This window comes from Hemitrygon akajei, chromosome 27, assembly GCF_048418815.1.
Source record: "Hemitrygon akajei chromosome 27, sHemAka1.3, whole genome shotgun sequence".
NCBI lineage: Eukaryota > Metazoa > Chordata > Chondrichthyes > Myliobatiformes > Dasyatidae > Hemitrygon > Hemitrygon akajei.
The window spans coordinates 45,332,294-45,356,996 of NC_133150.1; the positions used below are offsets into that span (position 1 = coordinate 45,332,294).

General features: G+C 43.4%; 1 protein-coding gene across 8 annotated transcripts in view; it reads right to left on the reverse strand.

Annotated features, from left to right (window-relative positions):
- Window positions 1-12,635: 12,635 nt before the first annotated feature.
- LOC140717343 (plasma membrane calcium-transporting ATPase 1-like) overlaps window positions 12,636-24,703 on the reverse strand; it is a 328,298-nt gene continuing 316,230 nt past the window's right edge. For 6 of the 8 annotated variants that reach the window (XM_073030837.1, XM_073030844.1, XM_073030840.1 and 3 more), the window contains one exon: window positions 12,636-23,619. In XM_073030837.1, coding sequence (XP_072886938.1) covers window positions 23,305-23,619 — 315 coding nt within the window. In that variant the 3' untranslated portion in view covers window positions 12,636-23,304. The remainder of the gene's footprint in view (window positions 23,620-24,703) is intronic. The other 2 variants (XM_073030843.1, XM_073030842.1) reach the window with 1 other exon arrangement.

The following is a 24,703-nucleotide window of genomic DNA, read 5'->3' on the forward strand; positions in this document are numbered from 1 at the left end:
TGAATAATAAATACTGGCTGGCCTATAGAATATTAGTTACTTAAAGTCTGTCCCAAGCCTTACAGGCTCATCAGGCCAGTGCTTATGCCAGTTTCCATGGGGTGAAGCAACTGAGAGTACGAGACTCCCACCCCTGGATAGGATGCCAGTCTATCGCGAGGTTAACCTCCAGCATTTTGCCAGTACCATTTTCAGCTGGGTGGACTGGAGCAGTGTGTGGTTAAGTGCCTTGCTCAAGGACACAACACGCTGCCTCAGCTGGGGCTCGAACTCACAACCTTCAGATCGCTAGTCAAACATATAGGCTATTACAGTGTAATCTAATAAGGATCCAAGATCACCTGAAGGCTGTGTATTCTTTAGCATACACTCTTTACAGTGCCAGTGATTGTAAGGAGTTCGTACGTTCACCCTGTGACTGCCTGGGTTTCCCCTCACAGACCAAAGGCGTACAGCATAGGATCCATTTATCTGTTTTCTGTTTGTCTGTATTGTATTTTGTGTTGCATATTAATTATGGGAAATTTGTCAGCACAGGGGCACTGCAGGGATGTGTACTTAGCCCCCCCTGCTCTACACCTTTGACTGTGTGGCTGAGTAGAGCTCCAAAAGCATAGACAAGTTTGCTGGTAACATTGCTGTTTTGGGCCATATCAAAGGAGGTGAATCAGCATACAGGAGGGAGTTTGATAATTTGGCTGAGTGGTGGCACAACAACCACCTCTCACTCAATGTCATTAAGACCAAGGAACTGATTGTGGATTTTAGGAGAGGGAAACCAGAGGTCCATGAGCCAGTAATCACTGGAGGGTCAGAAACTTTAGATTCCTGGGTGTCACTATCTCAGAAGACCTGTCCTGGACCCATCATGTAAATATAATTGAAAAGAAAGCATGATAGTGCCTCTACTGTGGAGGTTCAACATCTCATTGAAAATTTGCTAACTTCTGTAGCTGTGTGGTGGATACTGTGCTGACTGGCTTCCTTTCAGCCTGGTATGGGAACACCAATGCCTTTGAGCGGAAAATCCTACAAAAGGCAGTGGAGTTGGCCCAGTACATCACAGGTAAAACCTTCCCAACCACTCTGCACATCCACATGAAATACTGTGGCAGGAAAGCAGCATCCATCATCAGAGATCCTCACCACCTAGGCCATGCTCTTTTCTCACTGCTGCCATTGGGTGGAAGGTACAAGATCCTCAGGACTCACACCACCACGTTCAAGAACAGTTACTACCCCTCAACTACCAGGCTCTTGAACAAAAGGGGATAACTATACTCATTTAAGGATTTTTATCTTGTTATTTCATGCTTGTTGTTTATTACTATTTATTTATATCTTCATTTGCACAGTTTGTTGTTCATTGATCCTGTTTACAGTTACTGTTCTATAGATTTGCTAAGTATGCCTGCAGAAAAAGATCAGGATTGTATGTGGTGACTTGCATGTAGTCTGATCATAAATTTCACTTGGAACTTTTGAACATGGGTTGGGGCACGGTAGAAGCAAATGAGTATAGTTTCGTATTTACGCTTTGTCCTAGTTAGTTGGTTTAGTTGAAAGGGAATGAGCTGGGGAATGATTTTATTTTGTTGACAGTTAATTATGCTAATTTGATTGCTAATTACTCATTTCGCTGATTTAGTTTTGTTAGTTTTTAAAAAAATCACTATAAGATCCTTCGTCATTGCTGGTTTCGTAATAAAGAATTGATCATATTTTTTTTTCCCAGTTGGAACTCGGTTATTTTGAAGCACATCAAGTGGTGTCAACGCCCCCCGAACTTAGTCTCTCAGTGGTTTGGGTTTGTTCTCAAGTAACCACGATATACAGGTTAGGGTTAGTAAATTGTGAGGATGCTGCGCTGGTGCACAAACATGGCAACAATTGTGGGCTGGCCACAGCACATCACTGAACTATGTTGGTCTTTGATGTAAAACAAAATATTTCACAGTATGTTTCGATGCACATGTGATAAATAAAGTTAATCTAATTTCTAAAATATGGCCTGCAGACATAAGACACTGGAGCCACACCTAGTCTGCTGGTGAAGCTTAGTGTTAAAGTCAAAGTAAATCTATCATCAAACTACGTATAAACCACCTTGAGATTCATTTTCTTGCAGGCATATACAGGAAAATGAAATACAGTAGGATTTATGAAAATGTTTACACAGACAAATACTGACAAATGTGCAAAAGAGGACAATCTGTGCAAATAAAAATAAATAAGATTGGGTAACACAAATTGCTGGAGGAACTCAGCAGATCAGGCAGCATCTATGGAGAAGAATGACGAGTCAACGTATTGGGTTGAGACCCTTCATCAGGACTCAGCTTAGAGCCCTCTCCTGGGCAGAATGGTAGTGTAGCAGTTAGGGTGATGCTGTTACAGTGCCAGCATCCTGGGTGTATTCCACCACTGTTGGTAAAGAGTTTGTATGTTCTCCCAGTGACTGCATGGGTTTCCTCTGGGTGCTCCAGTTTCCTCCCAGATTTTAAAGATGTATGGGTTAGGTTTAGCAAACTGTGGGCTTGCTATGTTGGTGCTGGAAGTGTGGCAACCTACAGACTCTTCTGTTGAAATGTTGGCTGTTTATTCCTTTCCATAGACGCTGCCTGACCTGTTGAGTTCCTCCAGCATTTTGTCTGGATTTCCAACATCTGCAGTGTTTATAATACTGAGAACATGAGTTTTGGAGAACTTGACTCACCCCGAATCTGAGCGGACTCCAGTGCGTCGAGCAGCACCTGTAAACGAATTGTCCAATGTAAGCTTTTGACCCAGTACGTCAACATTTCCTTATCCTCCCACAGGCGCTGCTCGATCTGTTGTGTTCTTCCAGCAGTTTATTTCTTTGCTGTAAAAAAAAATGTGCTGGATTTGAGCTCAGTAGCAACTCAACTCGACTCACCGTTGAAGGCGGCTGCCCACAGGGAGCTATTGATAGTAGTGGAAGTAATTCCTCTTCACTGAGTGGCATTAAAGGCATCCCTGGTGTGCACTGTTCCCTCTGAGCTGAATGGGTGCACTGCCGCACAGCAATTTGAAATACTCCTATGCACATAACCTTTGCTGCACAGTTGGAATTTTCTTTTATATAAGGTTAATATAATTTTGAAATCTATGTTAAATTAGTTGTGAAATACCCTGTAATTATGTGCTAATGAATATAATCCATAAATTTTCCAAATATACGTACCACATCCTTTACTTTGAAACATTTTAGAGCTTCAATGTATTTGCATTTTCGGTGTTTCAAGTTACAACACTGTTACAAATTGTAACAATAAACACAGAATGGAAGCCGGTAGCTTATTGTTAAACCACCAGCCTGCTGAACGCCGACACCGTCTAGTCAAAACATTTTATTTTTGCCATTGTGTCTGTTGGTTGTTTTGACTGCCTGACGTTGTTTACTTGTGTTGTGAATTGTGGTTTGTGTTTGTTGATGTGCATATTACAAAAAAACACACACTTAAAGTGCCGCACGGTTTTCAGGCCATGTAAAAATTTCCTGTTCAGAGGACTGGTATGTCTGCGCAGCTGTAAAAAAAATCTAGAGGGAGCGTTACTGGTGCCCCAATAGGAGAGACAACATCATTAGATTAGCAGCAAGTCCCATTGAAGAATACTCACAACACAAAGCTCAATTTTTAACATTTTAACTACTTATAAGGAGCAAAATAAAGTTTTTAACTTGGAAGCTGATCAATATAAAGAAATGATAATATTGTGAATGACAGTCCAGAGTTAAATTGGACAGCTTTAGGGCCAGATGGGTTGTTCAGCACTGCTGACAACTCATTTTGATGTCGTCTGAGAATAGTTTATAAATACTCAGAAGCTCTTTCTCCTATGGTCAGCAACCTGGTGAGATTGTACACAAGGTGTGTGCGGCAGAGTGGCACAGTTAGTAGAGCTGTTCCTTCACATCACCAGAGATCAATCCCAGTCACCACTGTTGTCTGTGTGGAGTTTGGACATTCTCTCTGTGACCGCGTGTGTTTCCCCCGGGTGATCCACATTTGAATCTGACTATTTGGCCCTCCTTGGCTGTGCTGAGCCATTTTTCTGCCTAGTCCCAACTGACCTGCACCTGGGCTATATCCCTCCAAACCCCTCTCATCCATGTACCTGTCCAAGTTTTTCTTAAATGTCAAAAGTGAGCCCGCATTTACCATTTCATCTGGAAGCTCGTTCCACACTCCAACCACTCCCTGCGTGAAGAAGCCCCCCCCCCCAATGTTCCCTTTAAACTTTTCCCCTCCACCTATGACCTCTGGTTTTTTTCTCCCCTAGCCTCAGTGGAAAAAGCTTGCTTGCATTCACTCTATCTATACCCATCATAATTTTATACACCTCTATCAAATCACCCCTCATTCTCCTACGCTCCAGGGAATAAAGTCCTAACCTAGTCAACCTTTCTCTGTAACTCAGTTTCTCAAGTCCCGGCAACATCCTTGTAAACCTCTGCACTCTTTCAACCTTATTAATATCCTTCCTGTAATTAGGTGACCAAAACTGCACACAATACTCCAAATTCGGTCTCACCAATGTCTTATACTCAATACTTTGATTTACAAAGGCCAGTGTGCCAAAAGCTCTCTTTAATGACCCTATCCGCCTGTAAGGCCACTTTTAGGGAATTATGTATCTGTACTCCCAGATCCCTCTGTTCTACTGCACTCCTCAGTGTCCTACCATTTACCTTGTATGTTCTACCTTGGTTTGACCTTCCGAAGTGCAATACCTTACACTTATCCGCATTAAACTCTACCTGCCATTTTTCAGCCCATTCCTCCAACTAGTCCAATTCCCTCTGCAAGCTTTGAAAACCTTCCTCACTGTCCACTACACCTCCAATCTTTGTATCATCAGCAAATTTGCTGATCCAATTTGCCACATTATCATCCAGATCATTGATATAGATGACAAATATCAGTGGGCCCAGCACTGATCCCTGTGGCACACCACTAGTCACAGGCCTCCACTCGGAGTAGCAATCCTCCACTACCACTCTCTGGCTTCTTCCATTGAGCCAATGTCTAATCCAATTTACTACCTCTCCATGTATACCTAGCGACTGAATCTTCCTAACTAACCTCCCATGCTGTACCTTGTCAAAGGCCTTACTGAAGTCCATGTATACAACATCCACTGCCTTCCCTTCATCCACTTTCCTGGTAACTTCCTCAAAAAACTCTAATAGATTTGATAAACATGACCTACCACGCACAAAGCCGTGTTGATTCTCCCTAATAAGTCCCTGTCTATCCAAATACTTGTAGATCCTATCTCTTTGTATTCCTTCCAATAATTTACTTACTACCGATGACAAACTTACCGGCCTATAATTTCCCGGCTTACTTTTTGAGCCTTTTTTAAAGGATGGAACTACATGAGCTATCCTCCAATCCTCCAGCACCTGACCCATGGATATCGACATTTTAAATATTTCTGCCAGAGCCCCCGCAATTTCAACACTAGTCTCCTTCAAGGTCCGAGGGAATACCCTGTCAGGTCCTGGGGATTTATCTATTCTGATTTGCCTCTAGACAGCAAGCACCTCCTCCTCTTTAATCTATATAAGTTCCATGACCTCCCTACTTGTTTGCCTTGTTTCCATAGACTCCATTCCAGTTTCCTTAGTAAATACAGATGCAAAAAACCCATTTAATATCTCCCCAATTTCTTTTGGTTCCATACACAGCCCACCACTCTGATCTTCAAGAGGACCAATTTTATCCCTTATTATCCTTTTGCTCTTAACGTACCTGTAGAAGCTCTTAGGATTATCCTTCACCTTGACTGCCAAAGCAACCTCATGTCTTCTTTTAGCCCTCCTAATTTCTTTCTTAAGTATTTTCTTACTATTTTATACTCCTCAAGCATCTTATTTCCTCCCTATTGCCTACACATGTTATACATCTCTCTTCTTCTTTATCAGAGTTCCAATATCCCTCGAGAACCAAGGTTCCTTATTCTTTTTCATTTTGCCTTTAACCCTGACAGGAACATACAAACTCTGCACTCTCAAAATTTCTCCTTTGAAGGCCTATTTCATATTTGATCTATTTCATAGGCTACCTCTTCAAAGTTCAATGTTTAAAATAAGTCTATTATCAAAGTACATACATGTCACCATATGCAACCCTGAGATTCATTTTCTTGCGGGCATACTCATAAATCCATAATAGAATAATAACAATAATAGAATCAATGGAATACCGCACCAACTTGGGCGTTCAACCAGTTTGCAAAAGAGAACAAACCATGAAAATACAAAAAGAAAGAAATAATAATAAATAAATAAGCAATAAATAACAAGAACATGACATGAAGAGTCCTTAAAGGTGATAGAACATTTCAGGTCCATAGAACATTTCAGCAATGGGGCAAGTGAAGATGAGAGAAGTTATCCCCTCTGGTTCAGGAACCTGATGTTGAGGGGTAATAGCTGTATCTGAACCTGGTGGTGTGGGTCCTAAGGCTCCTGTACCTTCTTCCTGATGACAGCAGCAAGAAGAGAGCATGGCCTGGGTGGTGGGGGTCCCTGATGGATGCTTCTTTTCTACGAACAGTAACCAGGTTTGTCAGAGGTTGCTGGAGCAGTTTGGGTCGAAGGGCCAGAAGGGCTCACTTCATTCTGTGCCACTAAATAAATAACCAGTGGGTCAAGCGGCATCTATGGAGATGAATAAACAGTCAACGTTTCAAGATGAGACCCTTCATCAGGACTTCACAACATTTCATGACGTATGTCAGTGATAATAAATCTGATTTTGACTCTTCAGTCGTAGAACAAGGACAGGCCCTGATGTTCTGGTGGAGAATTTAAACAAAACCATTTCTGGATCAAACTTGAATCACTGAAGGGCTCACCAGCTGTGGCAGGGCTTAAGAGCTACTACCACCTACAAAGTGGACTAAGTGACATAGGTAACAACAAGGCTTCACTCCCAGATGAACACAATGCCCTCTGCACTCACTTTGACCATCAAAACATGGAGGAACCTTCATGACCTCCCACAGCACCCTACCCCTACCCCCACCCCCACCACCCTGTGACTTCAGTCTCTGAGGTTGACATGTGGGCATCCTTCAGGAGGGCAAACCCACAGAAAGTATCCAGCCCAGATGGGATACCTGGCCGAGTGCTAAAGACTTGTGCGGATCAACTGGCTGGAGCGTTCACCGACATCTTAAATCTCCCACTACGGCAGTGTTTTGAGTAGGTTTCAATTATACCAGTGCGTAAGAAGAATGTGGTGACCTGCCTCAGTAGCACTGACATCCACAGTGGTGAAGTGTTTTGAGAGGATGCTGATGAAACATATCAGCTCCTGTCAGAGAAGCGACTTGTATCTGGTACAATTTACCTAGCGGCACAACAGGTCCACAGCAGAAACCTTACTGGCTCTTCGCTGAAATATCTGGAGAGCAAAGATGCAAACATCAGGATACTCTTTATCGACCACAGCTTGGCATTCGCTACTATCACCCCCTCAAACTAATCAATAAACTGGGCCTCAGTACCTCCTTGTGCAATTGGATCCTTGATTTCCTTGTTTGCAGACCCCAGTCAGTTTGGATTGGCAACATCATCTCCTGCACAGTCTCCATCAGCACAGGTGCACAAGCTGTGTGCTTAGCTCCCTGCTCTACTTGCTTTACACTTAATGACTGTGAGGCTAAACACAGCTTCAATGCCATGTTTAAGTTTGTTGACAAGAGCATAGTCATTGGCTGAATCAAAGGTGGCAGGGAGATTGAAAATCTGGTTTAATGGTGCCACAACAACCTCTCACTTAAAGTCAGCAAGACCAAGGAGCTGATTTTTGACTTCAGGAGACGGGAGCCAGTCCTCATCGGGGGATCAGAGGTGGAGAGGGTCAGCAACTTTCAATTGTCCAACATTACCATTTCAGAGGACCTGTCCTGAGCCCAGCATGTAAGTGCCCTTATGAAGAAAGCATTGCAGTGTCTGCTTCTTTAGCAGCTTCTGAAGGCTCGGCATGACATCTAAAACTTTGACAAACTTCATGTGTAGTGGAGAGTGCAATGGTGACGAACATGTACTTGAATAATAAATGTACTTTGAACTTTGGAACCATACTGCCTGCACAAGGTCCACTATCCCTTCATTCTCTGCAATATTCCTGACCCCAAGATCCTCTTCAATGTCTCATTTGGAATGACAACTGCTAAGACTGTTTACTAATCCGTTAAACATGATCACCTCTGGACCCAGTAAAATGCTAAAGCAATGCCAGAAACATTCTGTGGGTCAGGCAGCATCTGTGGAGAGAAATGAACAGTTCAAAAATGCTTAATTAGAACCTCTGCTCCTCGTTCTATAACTGCAACCTGACCTCCATCCACAAGACCATTCACTCATCAGATCCGTGCCCATTCTCAGGAGGAGTGATATCCCTAGGCCCTTTCCTCCTCATTTCCCATACCCCTCTACCTTTTCCTCTCTCGCAGATCCTTCAATTCATTTGCCACTAACTTCTACCAAGGGGAAATTGACAGTAGCCATAGTTTTGTGGGTGGCACTTTAGTGTGGTGGTTAGCGTAATGCCGTTAAAGCATCAGTGGCCCGCAGTCACTTCCACCGCTTTCTGTAAGGAGCCTGTACGTTTTCCCTTTGATCGCGTGGATTTCCTCCGGGTGCTCTGGTTTCCTCTCACATTCCAAAGACATAGAGATCGGTCACTTGGTCACATGGGTGTAATTGGGTAGCGTGGGCTCATTCGGCCAGAAGAACCTATCACTGTACTGTGTCTCTAAATAAAAAATAATGAACTTACCTACACCTACCTGTGGGTGGCCAGGTGGAGATGCATCTCTATCAAAGGAGGTGTAAGGCACTCCTTCCCTCCACTAGCCTGCAGGTCACCCTTGGGCGAGGTGTAGCACCTGCTTAGCCCCCCGATCAGGGTCATGTGAAGCCATGGGAGCAGGTGGTGGATGGTTGTATGAGCAGCTGGTGCACATCACAGGTCTTGTTGATTCAACAGGCAATCTCTGAAGAGTATTGATAATGGCTGGGGTCACCCATCTTGTAAAGGCACTGCTTAGAAGAACCAGCTCTGTAGAAAAAATTGCCAAGAACAATCATAGTCATGGAAAGACCATGATTGTCAGCGTCATATGACACGGCACACAACAAGTGAACTGGAAGTAACAAAACTATCTTGGATCTGTGGGGGGTGAAAGGAATTGTGAAATGTTTTGTGTCCAGACTCTTCATCAAGACTGAGAGCGGAGGAGAAGGTCTCCCCTCTCAATCCTGATACAGGGTTTTGACCCAAAACTCGGACAGTTCCTTCCCCCACAGATGCTGCTCGACCCACTGAGCTCTTCCAACACAGTTTGCTGCTTGAGCACAAACTCACTGGAGTTTAGGAGAATGAGAGGTGACCTTACTGAGGGTTTGGTTTTCTAGTTCAGGGTGCTGGAGTTTGGAGTTTTGTACCGGTGTCCTTTGTAAGGAATCTCTGTACGTTCTCCCCATGACTGCATGGGTTTTTTCTTCGTACTCCAGTTTCCTCCCACAGTCCAAAAACATATTGGTTAGTAGGTTAGTTAGTAGGTCATTGCAAATTGTTAGGGTTAGGGTTAATAGGGGTTTTTCCAGGGTTTGCTGGGCAGCACAGCTGAAAGGGCCAGAAGGCGTATTTCGCAGTGTGTCTCTAAACAAAAATCTCTCACAAGGAGGAATCTTAAAACCAGGGGCATAATCGCAGCCATGGCACATAGCAGTTAGCATAACGGTACAGTGCAAGTGATTAGGGTTCATCTCCCACTGCTGTTTGTAAGACGTTTGCACCTTCTCCCCAGAACATGTAGTTCTTCTCTGGGTTCTCCCGTTTCCTTCCACATTTCAAATAGATATGGATTAGTAAGTCGTGGCCATGCTGCGCTGGTGCCAGAAACGACACACTTGCAGCTCATCCTCGGACTGCATTGGTCGCTGGTGCAAACGACACATTTCACTCTGCTTTGATGCACATGTAAAGCTAATCTTTAAAGAAGGCACCTGTTTAAGATGGATATGAATAACTAATCATAAACACAAGAGATTCTGCAAATGTTGGAAACTCAGCCGGTCAAGCAGCATCTATGGAGGAGAATAAGCAGTCAGTGTTTTGGGCCGAGACCCTTCATGACTCAAAGGGTTTGTGATGCATAGCCGTTAAGCTTTGGTATAGTCTGTCCTGGAGAACTGTGCAACCTGAGTTCGTACATTCAGTCATTCATTGGAGAATTGAGAAGAGACCGAGGCCACATCAGCCACAAACTTATTGAATGACTGTCGGATCAATTCCTGCTCTTAGTTAAAAGCCATTTCAATTCAGCTCAAGCAAACCTGCAACCTCTGAACCAAACCCCATGCAATCTCACGTTCCAACGCACAGTAAAACTCCAGCGATGATCAGAAGGCAGGCAGACAAACAGAAAACAATTTCCACTGGTTTCAAAGCGGTGAGGCTCAGGCGGAGCAAAATACCACGGACTGAACAGCGTAACTAAATGTTAGTAGGGCAACACCACAAAAAGTGCTGGAGGATCTCAGCAGGTCAGGCAGCATCTATAGAGGGGAATGAACAGTTGACGTTTCCGGCTGAGATGAAGGGTTTTGGCTTGAAAAGCTGAATGTTTAACCAGATTCAGATTTATCAAAACATACAGTGAAATGTGTCATTTGCGCTAACAACTAACACACCCAAGGATGAGCTGTGGAAGCCTGCAAGTGTTGCCACATATTCCAGTGCCAACGCAGCACGCTCACAATGATCCAATCACCATGCACTAGCTTGCTCCTTTCCACAGATGCTGCCTGACCCACTGAGTTCTCCCAGCACTTTGTGTGTGTTACTCTAGTTTTCAGCATCTGCAGAATCTTGTGTTTATAGACAGAATTTACAGCAGAATCCCAACCTGGGGTCCAGGTTGATGGTAGGGGTCCATAGCATAAAAAAGGTGGGAACCCCTGATTTTGCCTCAATGGAGAACAGGAAATTAGTGGTTAAGATCAGTCACGACCACTTCAAATTAAATACTGGAGAAATTGAGCTAACCATCTACCTCATCAAGCCCTTGCCCCTTATTGTCAGCCTGCACTGCACTTTCTCTGTAACTGTTACACTTTAATTTGCATTCTAACGGAGGGTCTTGGTTCAAAGCATCAACCGGTTACTTTTTTTCCATAGATGCTGCCTGGCCTGTTGAGTTCCTCCAGCATTTTGTGTGTGTGCTGCTTGGGATTTCCAGCAGCTGCAGAATCTCCTGTGTTCATAACTTTATTCTACATTCTGTTATTATTCTGCCTTGTACCATGCCAATTCACTGCTGTAATGAAATTGACCTGTACGAGTCAGTCATAGAAAAACAGCACAGAAACAGGCCTTTCAGCCCATCTACTATGTGCCAAAATGTTTAAACTGCCTACTCCCATCGACCTGCACCGGGACCATAGCCCTCCACACTCCTAGTACTTATCCAAACTTAATTGAAATGCTGAAATCGAGCTCATACGTACCACTTGTACTGTCAGCTTGTTCTGCACTCTCACGACCCTCAGTGAAGAAGTTTCCATCTCATGTGCCTCTTAAACATTTCCCTTTTAACCCATGACTTTTTGCTGTAGTCCCGCCCAACGGGAAAAAGCCTGCTTGTACTTACCCTATCTATACCCCCTCATAATTTTGCATACTTCTATCAAATTTCCCCTCAATCTCCAATGCTCGAAGCAATAAAGTCCTAATCTATTCAATCTTCCAAATATAACTCAAGATTCTCCACTCACAACATCCTTGTAAATTTTCTCTTTACTCTTTCAACCTTATTTACGTCTTTCCTGTAGGTAGGTGACCAAAACTGTACACAATATTCCAAATTAGGAGTATGTCTGGATGTTGAATTGACTTTATTTCTTACATCCTTCACATACATGAGGAGTAAAAATCTTTGTTACGCTCCATGTAAATGTGCCATGTGCAATCATAGTAACTTATATTAAATAGAACAGTCAATGTAATATAGAATACACTTAAATCAACGTGAGTTCATCAGTCTGATGGCCTGGTGATCCTGGCATTTATGCTGCGGTACCATTTCCCGGATGGTAGCAGCTGGAATAGATTGTGGTCGGGATGGCTTGAGTCTCCAATGATCCTTTGGGCCCTTTTTACACACCTGTCCTTGGTAAGTATCCTGAATCATGGGAAATTCACAACTACAGATGCGCTGGGCTGTCCGCACCACTCTCTGCAGAGTCCTGCAATTGAGGTAAGTACAGTTCCCATACCAGGCAGTGAGGCAGCCAGTCAGGATGCTCTCAATTGTGCCCCTGTAGAAAGTTCTTAGGATTTGGGGGCCCATACCAAACTTCCTCAATCGTCTGAGGTGAAAGAGGCGCTGTAGTGCCTTTTTCACCAAACAGCTGGTGTGTAGCATGCAAGACAACTTTTTCACTGTACCTTGGTATAGGTGTCAATAATAATAAATTATTTACCAATTTAGAATCCATAAGAAATATTCAGTTCCCATTCACATTATGTACAAGTTCCACATCCCCCAGATCCAGGACTCAATCCCACCAGTAACAGAGAGACACAAACTTTCCATTCCCCCAGAGTCTTTATTGTTTTTAATCAATTGACATCGTTGTCTGAACTTAGCTTGATGGGAAGAGAGAGAGGAGAGAAAGAAGAGAGAGGAAGAGACTGCACACGTTCATTTACTACAATCTTCCAAAACAAAACACATTCCACCAAAGCACATTTAACTGAAGAGAAAAAAAATATCAAGGAAGAGGTTATAACCACAGAGCTATTTGCATAGTTCAAAATAAACAAAGAAATGAATTTATTTACAACAGGATAAAAAAGTTATCCATAAACAACAGAAGGAGAAATATTTATTCTTTTTAATACAAGAAGATTGCAGGATACATTTTTTCTTTATGATTCACAAATGCAGGCTGTTTGTAAAAAAATACTCTGAAGTTTCTAGAATCACACTTTTGAAGTTTAAGAACTCGTCGCCAATTTTTAAATCTGATTTTGCTTCTCAAACTGAACTTAGTAGTCATTGATTATATTGTGTTCTGGAAGAAGCTGTTTTGACTATTCATTCCATTCCATCACAAGAACCATAAAAATACATGCAAAACATTTTACATAGAGGTTATATCACTGGTAATGAGAAAAAAATATCAAAATGCAAGATACAGCATCAGCACTCCAAGCTGAACGCTAATGTGGCAAAGCACATTAGGGTGCATATTGCTCTGATCCACCACAGTACATCATGCATACCACATAATTATTCAGTCATTTTCGAAAATTTTTTAAGCTTTTCATGAGTTTTTTTTACAAAAATACCAGTGTTTATTACACTAGTTACTGGATACCTCGGTCTTGCTCTTGTCTGCATTTAAAGAAATAGTTTAGCTTCACTAGTGAGTTTATTGAAGGATGGAATTATTCAAAAACCGAAGAATATGTATTATACATTCACTTGTGCATCGAAGCTCTCTTTCCCGGTCTCCCACAGTTTAAACTTTCCAAACTTTGCACTGCCCCCCCCCCCCAAAGCAGACGAAAACACAAAACGTTACCAGTGCGCAGCTGATGAGACTTTGCCGCCTTTTACAATCAATATTATATTCATCAAAAACATCTTAAAACTTTTAAATGGAAACTGAGAAACTTGGTGGCAGAGTTTAAGAGTCGGGTGCATTTACAAAAGAAAAGCATTCCCTTAGTTCCTGTGTCAAAGGTAAAGAGCCGCAGCAGATTAACATACAACACTAGGGTAATGAGCCTGGACATTGCTCCCAAGGCTATTGGACATTACTGACTTGTTTCATGGAGGAACACGCACACACACACACACACGTAAGACACACACGTCAGATTTATTAAGTTTCTCATCTTTCAAGATTTAAGTTAGCGAAGCTGCACTATTTTTGATGCTTATTAAACAGAATATATACCTTTAAGCTACAGCACCATACATTTTTATTCAATAACTTAAGCCATAATGTGTTCTTTATACTTTTTAGTGTCGCTCACTTTTAAATTAACCCAAGAGAATAGAATATATTATACATAGAAACAGAATTATACACAAAAGCAAAATTCTCAGACCAATTTAATATCAACATAATGTATATAAAAATACTTCAAAAATGGGCACAATTTTTTTTATAAGAGCAAAGATGCCCCAAATGACTGGTAGTAGACAGGAAATTAAAATGCCTACCGATTATCAGTATATCAAGGTGACTGACGGCAATGTGTAACAAACATGCATATATCCCACTGCATAACCTGTTATCTCAATTATAAATCCCTTTCCCTAAATTAAAACTGGTGTTTCAAAAGGAAGAACAACTAGAACATCATTGGCCACAAGGACTTCCTGGAGTGAATTAAATTAGTCACTTCCACTGTCCGAGTTAACAAAATGAACTGCCCAACCTTCTACTCCGGTTACCAAAGAATCTCGTACAAATTCTTTTCTACCATTAGAAGCAAAAGGCTGGATTTCTTCTGAAACATCGATCCTTCACCGTAAGCATGGCTTTTGACCTTAAGGTTTGAAAGTTTCCCTGTTATTGGCAAAGCAACAGATGTAGCCGAGACACAGAGCCAGATCTCTGCGAAGAATGCTAACCAATGCGTACATCATTAATGTGTACACCCAGCGGCCACTTTATTAGTTACACCTGCTCGTTAATGCAGGTATCTAACAGGCCAATCATGAGGCAGGAAGTCAATGCATAAAAGCATGCAGGCATGGTCAAAAGGTTCAGTTGTTGTCAAGACCAAACATCAGAGTGAGGAATAAATCTGATCTAAGTGACTTTGACTGTGGAATGATTGTCGGTGCCAGATGGGGTAATTTGAGTATCTCAGAAACTGCTGGTCTCCTGGGATTTTAGTCCCAGTCGCTAGAATTTACAAAGAATGGTGTAAAAAAAAACTATAGAACATCCAGTGAGCAGCAGTTCTGTGGGAGAAAACACTCTGTTAATGAGAGAAGTCAGAGGAGAAGGGCCAGACTGGTTCAAGTCGACAGGAAGGCGACAGTATTTCAAATCACCACGCACTACAACAGCATCTCTGAATGCACAACACGTCCAACCTCGAATTGGTGGGTAAAGCAGCATTAGGCCGCACCGGGTTGCACTCCTTTACCAATAAAGTGGCCTCTGAGTGTTCATGTTAAACAACAACAGGAACAGTGAAAAAGAGAAAGCACACTTCTGGGCCAGAGCAAGGTTGATAAGAAAATGGGAAAAGCCAGCAGAAAACTGGCAACCTCCTGTTACCACTGTGATCCCCTGTACGGCTGACAATTACTGAGCAAACTGAGCAAGTATTGGAAGGGGAAGATGTACTCTTAGGAAACTGGGAAGTACTGTGCACTGCTTACACGGCTGTGCTGACCAGTATTAATGAGGATGAAGGGGGCCCTTGGGTGCTTTTTATGCACAATTTTCTTTGAAAAAGTTTAAAACACTTGTGGTCCCAAAAACCCTGTGTAAATATATTTCCTTCTACAGCAACGACACCAAATCAGATTCTAGAACTGGGGTTCCCAACCTTTTATATGTCATGGACCAATACAATTAAGTGAGGGGTCCGTGGACCCCAGATTGAGGACCTCTGTCCTGGAGAAATCAAAACCCTTTGTCAGGCAGACCGCACAGCTCACTAAGAAAATAATGCGATATTACTTAGCCCTTTGAACCAGTTACTTCTGCCTTTTTTTTTTGCCATCTTTCAGTGGGTTGAGGTACAGCTATCACTCATTACTGATAAACTGGTCTTAGGGTAGACAGGCCACATTAGGATGCCAACAAAAGTGAAGCTTCTGTACCTGAAAAGTGGGTGATTATCAAAGGTGGTTTGGAGTGTGGAAACAAGCCATTTGGCCCTAACCTTCCATTCTTGGTCCTATCCCTAAATGATTGAGGTTCTTACCTTGACACTTTTTGAATGGTTTCTGTCACTCAGCTTCAACCCTTTTCAGGAATGGTATACCAGGGACTTACCGCTCTCTCGGAGAAGGTTCTGTTCAGATACTCTCTCAATCAGAGTTTCACAACCTTTTTGTATGCATTGAACTAATACCATTAAACAAGGGGTCTGTGGACCCCAGGTTGGGAACCACTGCTCTAGTTCATTTACCCCCTCACCACAAACCCCCGTCCTCTAGTTTGATCTAATCTGATAAGGGGAGAAGTTCCCTATACTGTATGCTACCAATATCCCTCATAATCTGGCGTACCTCACTCATGGCCCCTCTTAAAATCCCCACCCTTTGATTACGGAATCTACAAGGAAAATTTAGTTGTTGGTGTAACTTACATTAGTTCATGCACTTTCCATCACGATAACTGATTCAGATAATTGCTAACCGAATAAACACCTGGTTTTAAACTGGGATAGGATATGCTTACAGGAGCATCCAATGATTTACACTGAATTGAAATCCAGCACAACTTCTTTTCGATACGCTTCAGCCAAAATACCAGAAACATGTAGGACACTCCTGCTACATTCTAAAATTAGAACTCATTAAAGGTTGAAGAATTGAACTACCTTAATTAGTCAAAGAAACTTTTGTTAAATATCACTGGGAAACCACTACAGTACACGGTAGTTTTAAATTGTTTATGCATGATTCCAATGTGAAATCCTCACCGCAACAGTTTGGGATGTCTTCAGTCGGTAGAAATACAGCTGGGATTGGAGCGAGAGAAACAAAAGGCTTGAAATGGGAACACAGACACACACACAAAATGCTGGAGAACTCAGCAGGTCAGGAAGCTTCTATGGAGGGGAACGCACCGTTGAAGTTTCAGGCTGAGACCCTTCATCAGGGCAGGGGTCCTGTTTCTCTCTCCACAGATGCTGACTGATCTGCTGAGTGTCTTTATTTCAGGTATCCAGCGTCTGCAGGATTTTGCCGTTGTCTTTCAGCCACAGGGAGCAGGTCTGGGTCCCAGTACCCCACCTCCTCGCCGCAGTGGGGCTTGTAAAGTCAGATCAGGACATGCACAGACGTGTTCACCCTGACTTAACAGAAATGTGCCTGTATATAATCAAGGCAAAGATTTCGTGGGAGGAAAGGAAGGGGGAAGGTAGAGAGACAAAAATCAAAATATGTCAAGACACAAGACACTAATTAAAAAGTAGAGTTGAGGCTGGGTGCAAATTCAAACACCCCTTTGCGACAAAGTAGACAACAGGTCCAATTAGAATGTATGAAGAAGAAGTACCATATGCTTATATTAGAACAAACTTAGCCACACCGATGATTAAGGAAGTGAGCTTGGAATTCATCATAATCATTTATGTATCAGCTCTGTACAGCTTCACCAGAAAGCCTCCAAGCTCTTAGTAGACTGTTCGAATGAGAAAGGGAGCCAGTGCCATTCTGGTGAGTTCTGAACCTGCAAGGCGTTTTGGTTAATGTGGAAGCGGTATCCGTTTCCCACTTAGCTTCCTGTCCAGACTGCCCAAGGTGTAACTAAGAAAGGGTTTTGGCCAATCAGTTTTCTCACTTTCAATGGGACCTACTCAGTGAAGATGGTTCTTGGTTTTTGCTACACGATCGCCCGAAGAAACAACCAAAGTGTTGACACTTGTAACTACACCAGAGCTGCAAACTCACAAGGATAAGAAAGACCTAGAAAAGGCACATCAAAACACACAGCTTGGCAGCACTGGGCAAATGACAATCAGCCTCTGGGAGCTCATGGAAAGAAGCAAAGGTACCAGCACTGGTGCTAGCTGTGGCATCTGTCAGCTGGAAAGAAACCTCTGGCCAATGGGCTAACCTCCTGAATACGTGCACTCTTTCATCCCTAATTTTCTTGCAAAGGGGTTCGACTTTGTTGGTTACATCTGTCATTCCCCAAAGACCACTGATTGGTTCGCTAAAATGGTAAAATGGACTCTCGACCTCACCATCTGCCTCTTTATCTTTCTGTTTGCCTGCACTGCACCTGTTTGTGTAACTTTGACACCTTGCACCGCACTCCGTTTTCTCCTGTGCTGCCTCAATGCATTGACTTGATGACGTGATCGGTACTGTCAGAGTGCAAAGATTTTCACTAAGCAGATGTGACGAGAAATAAACTAATTTAGCATTTCCACCTCTAATTATTAACATTAATTGTCACCAGCACCAACTCTTCTACACGTTTAGAGATACCCACCCACTACCCTCTACACCCCAGACTTCACTGGAACTTCATATACAAATTCCACTTTGAATAGCAATCATACTTCTTAAATTTCTTTTTTGGGTATTATAGTAGTTTGCCAATAAATCAAACTGACTTATTGATAAACTGCTTTGATTCCTGGAGCCCTCAGGTGACCATGGCTACTCTGTTGAAGGATTCGATTACAACAGTGCCATCCCGCCAGTAAAACTGCATGCAGCTATCAGTGGAAGGGAGAGGATGTGGAGCGATGTTTCCTATAGTGGAGGGTGTTCTAGGACTGGAGGGCACAGGCTTAGCATAGAAGGATGTCCCTTTAGAACAGAGATGAGGAGAAATTTCTTTAGCCAGAGAGTGGTGAATCTGTAGAATTCATTGCCAAAGATAGCTGTGGAGGTCAAGTCATTGGATATATTTAAAGCAGAGGGTGATAGATTAGTCAGGGTGGGGAGAAGGCAGGAGAATGGGGTTGAAACAGATAATAAATCAGCCATGATGAAATGGCGGAATAGGCTCGATGGGCCAAATGGCCTAATTCTGCTCCTCTGTCTCAAGGTCTGAAGGACAGACAAGCTCTATTCTCTTGGAATCACTGCACATCCACACTATTCCAGACGTTAAGCCCCATGGAGCTCATAACTTTTGAGTTTGTTTTTCACACTTTTCCATTCAGAATGTAATATTCGCTCAGTATTGGCCAGTCTTCTCCAAGGGTTGTCACCCTGTCGTGGCTCCAGAGATCCCGAAAGCGACGCTGTCTCACATTGAGCTATCTGGTGCTCAGCTCCTGATAGGGTCACCCGTGGCGGTAAACTCAGGGGGGAGGTTCCAGACAAAGAGCGGGCCAACCAAGACCTCAGCAGTGGAGCTGGCAGAAGATGATCACGATGGCAGTGAAGCCTGTCACTCCATGCCACTGGACCCTGATCCCGATCTGTCAAGGACTGTGTGATGATTGTACATCAGCCTCCCCACATTAAACAAAGTCACACACAGGCGTTCTCTGCTACAGGAATCCACCCTAACATCCTGCATTTTATGTAGATCACGGATCAGCCACCAACAGTCAACCCCTTAGGAGAACATCGTACTCCACTCAAGTGATTGCATCACTACTACTACACAGTGGCCAGATCCGACCTAAAGGACCATCCCTTTAGACCTGAGATGAGGAGGAATTTTTCTGGCTAGAGGGCGGTTACTCTGCAGAATTCATTCTCAGAGAGAGCAGAGGAGGCCAAGTCATTGGGTGCACTTAAGGCAGAGATTGATACTTTCTTGATTGGCAGGGAGGGGGTGCTAAGGGTTATGGCGAGAAGGCGGGAGGATACAACATTTAAGAGAAGTTTGGATAAGTAGATGGGCAGAGCACAGAGGACTCTGGTCCAGATGCAATCAATGGGACTAATCAGAATCCAACCCTAAGTCCACTATACAGTGGATTGCAGAAACGTTGATTAACTCCAACCATAACATCGACTTTGATAATGGAAACGGGAGATCATCAATGGCCTATGCTCCACCTAGGAGCGAAGGGCCCAAGTAAGTAGGAATAGCCGTTCGGTACAGACTAGATGGGCTGAATGGCCAGTTTCTGTGCTGTAGCATGACTCTAATGGAGTTTAACAATCAGCTAGAAGCAGACTCGATGGGCCAAATTGCCTAATTCTGCTCCTGTATTTTATACTCTGATGGTGAATTGATTGAAACCTAGAAGGTTGTGAGGAGTTATCGCAGAGAGAATGCCTCCTCTTGTGGGAGAATCTGTAGGCGCCACGAGGAGAGTTTGCATAGACTCGGACTTCATTCACACAGTCATTCAACAATACAACACAGATATGGGCCCTTCAGCCCGACTGGTCCATGCTGACCACGAAGCGAGCCCCAATTTCACCAGTGCCATCTTAACACATATCAGTGTCACCCATATCCCCTTGCCCTTCAGTGAGTTACAACAGGGCACGTGCTACTTTCTTCACACAAAATGGAAAAAGTTTGAAATCCAGACAAAAATTTTGAGCTCGCATTTCCTTGCTTCTTCCATTTTGTTCCCTGGATTCTAAGCAATTTAAACGTTCCCAGTTCAGCAGATCAAAAGGTTTCAACCAAATACAAAATTAATTTGCCTCCCTCACAGTAAGATCATAAGTGGGTGGAAACACTCAGCAGGTCAGGCAGTGCCTGTACAGAAAAGAGTTCAAATTTCAGCTGGATGCTGTTAATTTTTCCACAGCTTGGAAGAAAAATTATTGACTTGGAATCCAACCCGTTTCTGTCCATGAATGCTGCCTGACCAGCTGGGTATCTATTTCTGATATCCTTCATTTGTGGTATTTTGCTTTTGATTTGATTCCAAGAGGGCTCGATCCTCAGAATCTTTCTTGCTCAAACATTTTTCAGCATCAGAACTTGTGTTCGGACAGACCGACCCTGCAACCACAACTGAAGGGCAACAGACTCCGAGGAAAATCCCTCAACCGGACTCTTATTTGAACTCTAGAAACTTTCTAAGGACCTAGAACTATTTCTTACAACTGTACATCTTTATCCTAAGGTGTGAAACACAAATAATTCAGCAACTTTTCCCATTGAGAAGCACATAAGGGATACTTGTTTCTGTACAGTTTAATGCATAGAGGTTAAAAATATTATTTTGAAACCCTTCATAAATAAGTGAATCCTGGCAAAGATTTTTCAAATAAACATTATACTGTGGAACTGTAGTATCTATTTTCCATTGGCTTATTAACTTAATCAAAGGTAAATTACAACATCACCTTTTGTAATAAATCTATAGGTTTTCCTTGTTAATTATCTTCCAAAACTTACAACAGCTTTACAAAGTGCCTTAAGGAGGCTGCCTGCTCTCAACATCCCTTTAAACCTTCCCTATGTAGTATTATGAAACAGAATACGTCAAGACCAACTAGAATTAAATAAACATGGATAGTCTTGAAGCAAAAGTGTTTGCTTAATGCTTACAACCTGGCTTGGGCCAACCAACACTAACATTTTTTGGGGGTAATTCAGAGTTTACCTGTGTCTCAAAAGTCTTGAGGTGTTGCAGCAACGTCTCCTGTAGAAAGTGGTACTTTTACCTTTACAGATGTCACAGTGAAAATGACCTCATGTTGACGGGATTTATGGTGGACAAGGACTTCAGAGAACCCCCAAGTTCAGCTGAGCTCATGTTGATGGTTTTCCTGGTTGGACAAGTACTTCAGGGCAACACACACAAAATGCTGGAAGAACTCAGCAGGCCAGGCAGCGCCAACGGAAAAGAGTAAACAGTCAACATTTCAGGCCAGGACTCTGCTTCAGGACTCCTCCCGTATTGGACCAAAACTTTGGGCTGTTTACTCTTTTCCTTGTACTCTGCCTGGCCTGCTGAGTTCCACCAGCATTTTGTGTGTGTTGCTTTGGATTTCCAGCATCTGCGGATTTTTTTGTGTTTGAAGTACTTCAGGGAACTCCTGAGCCAAGCTGAGCACATGACGAAATAGCAGAAACCCATACTCCTACATTCAAGAGTTTTGTTGACAATACCTGAACATTGAATTGGTGGTGGGGGGGGGGGGGGGGGGGGGTGGCAATCCTGTAAACTGTTTAGTGCTACCAGTTACTCATATTGAAAGTAGCTTGCAGCGGTATAACTGCTTTTGCGAGGTCACCTTCCTGAAAATTCCTTGTATTTTTGATGCACAGTGTGCTGCACTTGGCAACGAGATGCTGCAGCCCCGGCCAAGCATCACTGACTTCAACAGAAGCCACCAACCCCTGGGACAAAATCCTGACCATGAATGTGGGGTAAGCTCATCTGGATACAAGTGGTGTACGCTGCTACGACCAATCGAGTGCACAAAATACTCACACGTGGTGCCACTTAAAATGGTGTTAACGCTTTCCGAGGAGTTAGGCTATGAGATTTCCTTTTGAATAAAGCCAAGTATATATTTAGTTACAAGCAGCCCTGAAAAACTCCAAGGACAGAATGGCTTTCTAACTACACTGCCTACAATAAGCTTTGAAAATAAAGTGGCAAATAAGGTGTTGGAAAGATGTAATCCAAACCGAATTCTCACGATTTATTTGCTTTAATCTCGATTATGCAACTGCATTGAATTTGGGCAAGATAGGGAAACCTGGTGTGAGACTGTTCTTGATTTCTCAGGACGTGGCTCTTTATTAGAGCCAGCAGTTTCAGATCTGTAAAGAATTGCAGCTGAGCTCCTGATCAGAGTGCCATTCTTGGACTTGGGAGCCGGGAAATGTAACGCTCAGCGTGCGTGTGCCACGGCTGCTCAGCAACAGCTGGGAGCTGTCTTTTACCCCTCTGGATCCCAATGGACACCCACCTAAAACACCGCCCCTTCCCTTCCACCCGGAATGCCGCTAACTTTGGCGCTCTGGAAGGGCCTGGAGGAACTCTTCAGCCACGTTGGATCTGACCAGCTGGCTTGTTTGGAAGTTGACTGCAAACACTTGCCAGAGGCCAACAGGAGCCAACAGCGAGGGTGACATTATAGACAGGAAACTGAAACTTAATGAGACTTTTGCCTCTTACACACTTCAATAAAATGGTGATCCGATTATGATAACTGAGTTGGGCAAACTGCACCCCTTTATGGCATTGTGAGCCAGGACAAGAGATTGTGGGTCACTTTCAATGAAATCTGTGGCATTCCCAACTTCAGCAAAACCTGAAGTCTTGTAAATTGCTGGTGACAGGAAGTGTAAAAGCCTTAATATAAATTACACCAAATTAGATTTAACTATTAGCGTTCTGGTCTGCTTTACAACTTCAGAAGGCGTTTTGAAATTAAATGGCACGATGGCCAGTAACACTTCCTCTCCCCCCCCCCCCCCCCCACCCCACCTGCACGAGACATTTTAGGATCTGGGGGTTCTCTGCCCCCCCACCCCACAGACTATTTGAAACTAAAATACAATTTTTTTTTGTTTTAAACTTCCTGCAAGACAAGTGGAAATAGTGTGAAAGAGGCAAGTGCAAAGGTCGGAGCACAGCGAGGATGAGGGGACGGTCAGACGGATGTCTCAAGACTGTGTAGAGGGCTTCCCGGAGTAGAGGAGGCGAACTTGTTAACGTCTGAGAGGGGGAGGCTGATGCGACTGTCCACAGCATTGTTGTTCTTGTTGGGTGAACGGGGTGAGCTGGGAGCTCCACAGATGGTTAGTCCATTAATTTCGACGTCCGTCTCATCAATCAGGGGAATCCGAGGCTCGTCGTCTTCCATTCCGAATTCAGGGTGGGTCATGAAGTTGTGGATGGAGCTGCGAGATTCCGGCTTCTCTATCCCCTCGTACAAGGAACTACGGAATGCATTCACCACTTTGATCTGTGGGGCAGAGGAGCCAAAAGCAGACAAGTTAGAGAGGCGTCTGACCCGGCGGAGGGGAGAGGCGGGGTTTGCTTTTTTTTTGGCAGCGTGCGGTGAGAATGGAGATCATACACATTGTCGAGATTGTGTGGTCAGGACTGGGTGCGGTGGAGGCTGTAATAAAAATTAACACAACACTGGAAATGCAACTATGACAAATGGAGAAAAATTAAAATTAGTTGTTCAACCGAAAATTTCGAATAAAGGTACAGCACTTATATGGAGACTCAATGCCTGATTTAAATGGCGACAAATTGGTTCTTTTAAGCAAAATCTGATTATTTATGGCAAAGTGATGATAACGTTTCTGGTAACTACAATACTTGAAGGAAAAGTCTTGACAGAGGTGGGAAGACGAGAACATCGTGGGTGTCACCAACAGGGGAAGTGGAGATTTCTTATGATGAAGTCCAATTAGTTAGCGGTCTTTGGAATAATGAGATAGCATGAACAGCAATGAATGGTCAAAAAGTAACAAGACTCAAAAATGTACTACTGGAGAGAAAATCAATAACTCCATAAATAAGTTTAACTCTGCCATGGACAGTTCCAGGCTCGGCTGCGAAAGAGGAGAGTTGGGCATGGGGCTAACTACCACATCCCCTAAAAAACCCAGAGCTACAGAAACCCCATCCGCAGCTCCATACACCTCATCCCTGGGAGAAGAGGGATCTTTGAAGATGGGCTACACCTGGGGACAACCTGAAAGACTGGCCCAGGACAGAGAGATTCTGGCAAGCAACAGTTGGTGGCTTATGCCCCAGTGGGGGAGGAGATAGGGTTAAGTAAAAGTGTTGCCAATTTCTGTGTGAACAGAGCTAAGGGTCTGTGCCAACAGTGAATACAAAGTGGCTTAGAACACACCACTCCCTTCAAACGGTGGCGTCAAACAGTCACCAGGTAATCGATGGAAATGGGCACCACGGTGGCATGGCGGTTAACGCGACGTGAGTGTTCAGAGTTCAATTCTGGCGCCCCTCTGCAAGCAAGTTTGCACGTTCCTCTCGCGTGCCCGTGGGTTTCCTCCCACAGTCCAAAGGCG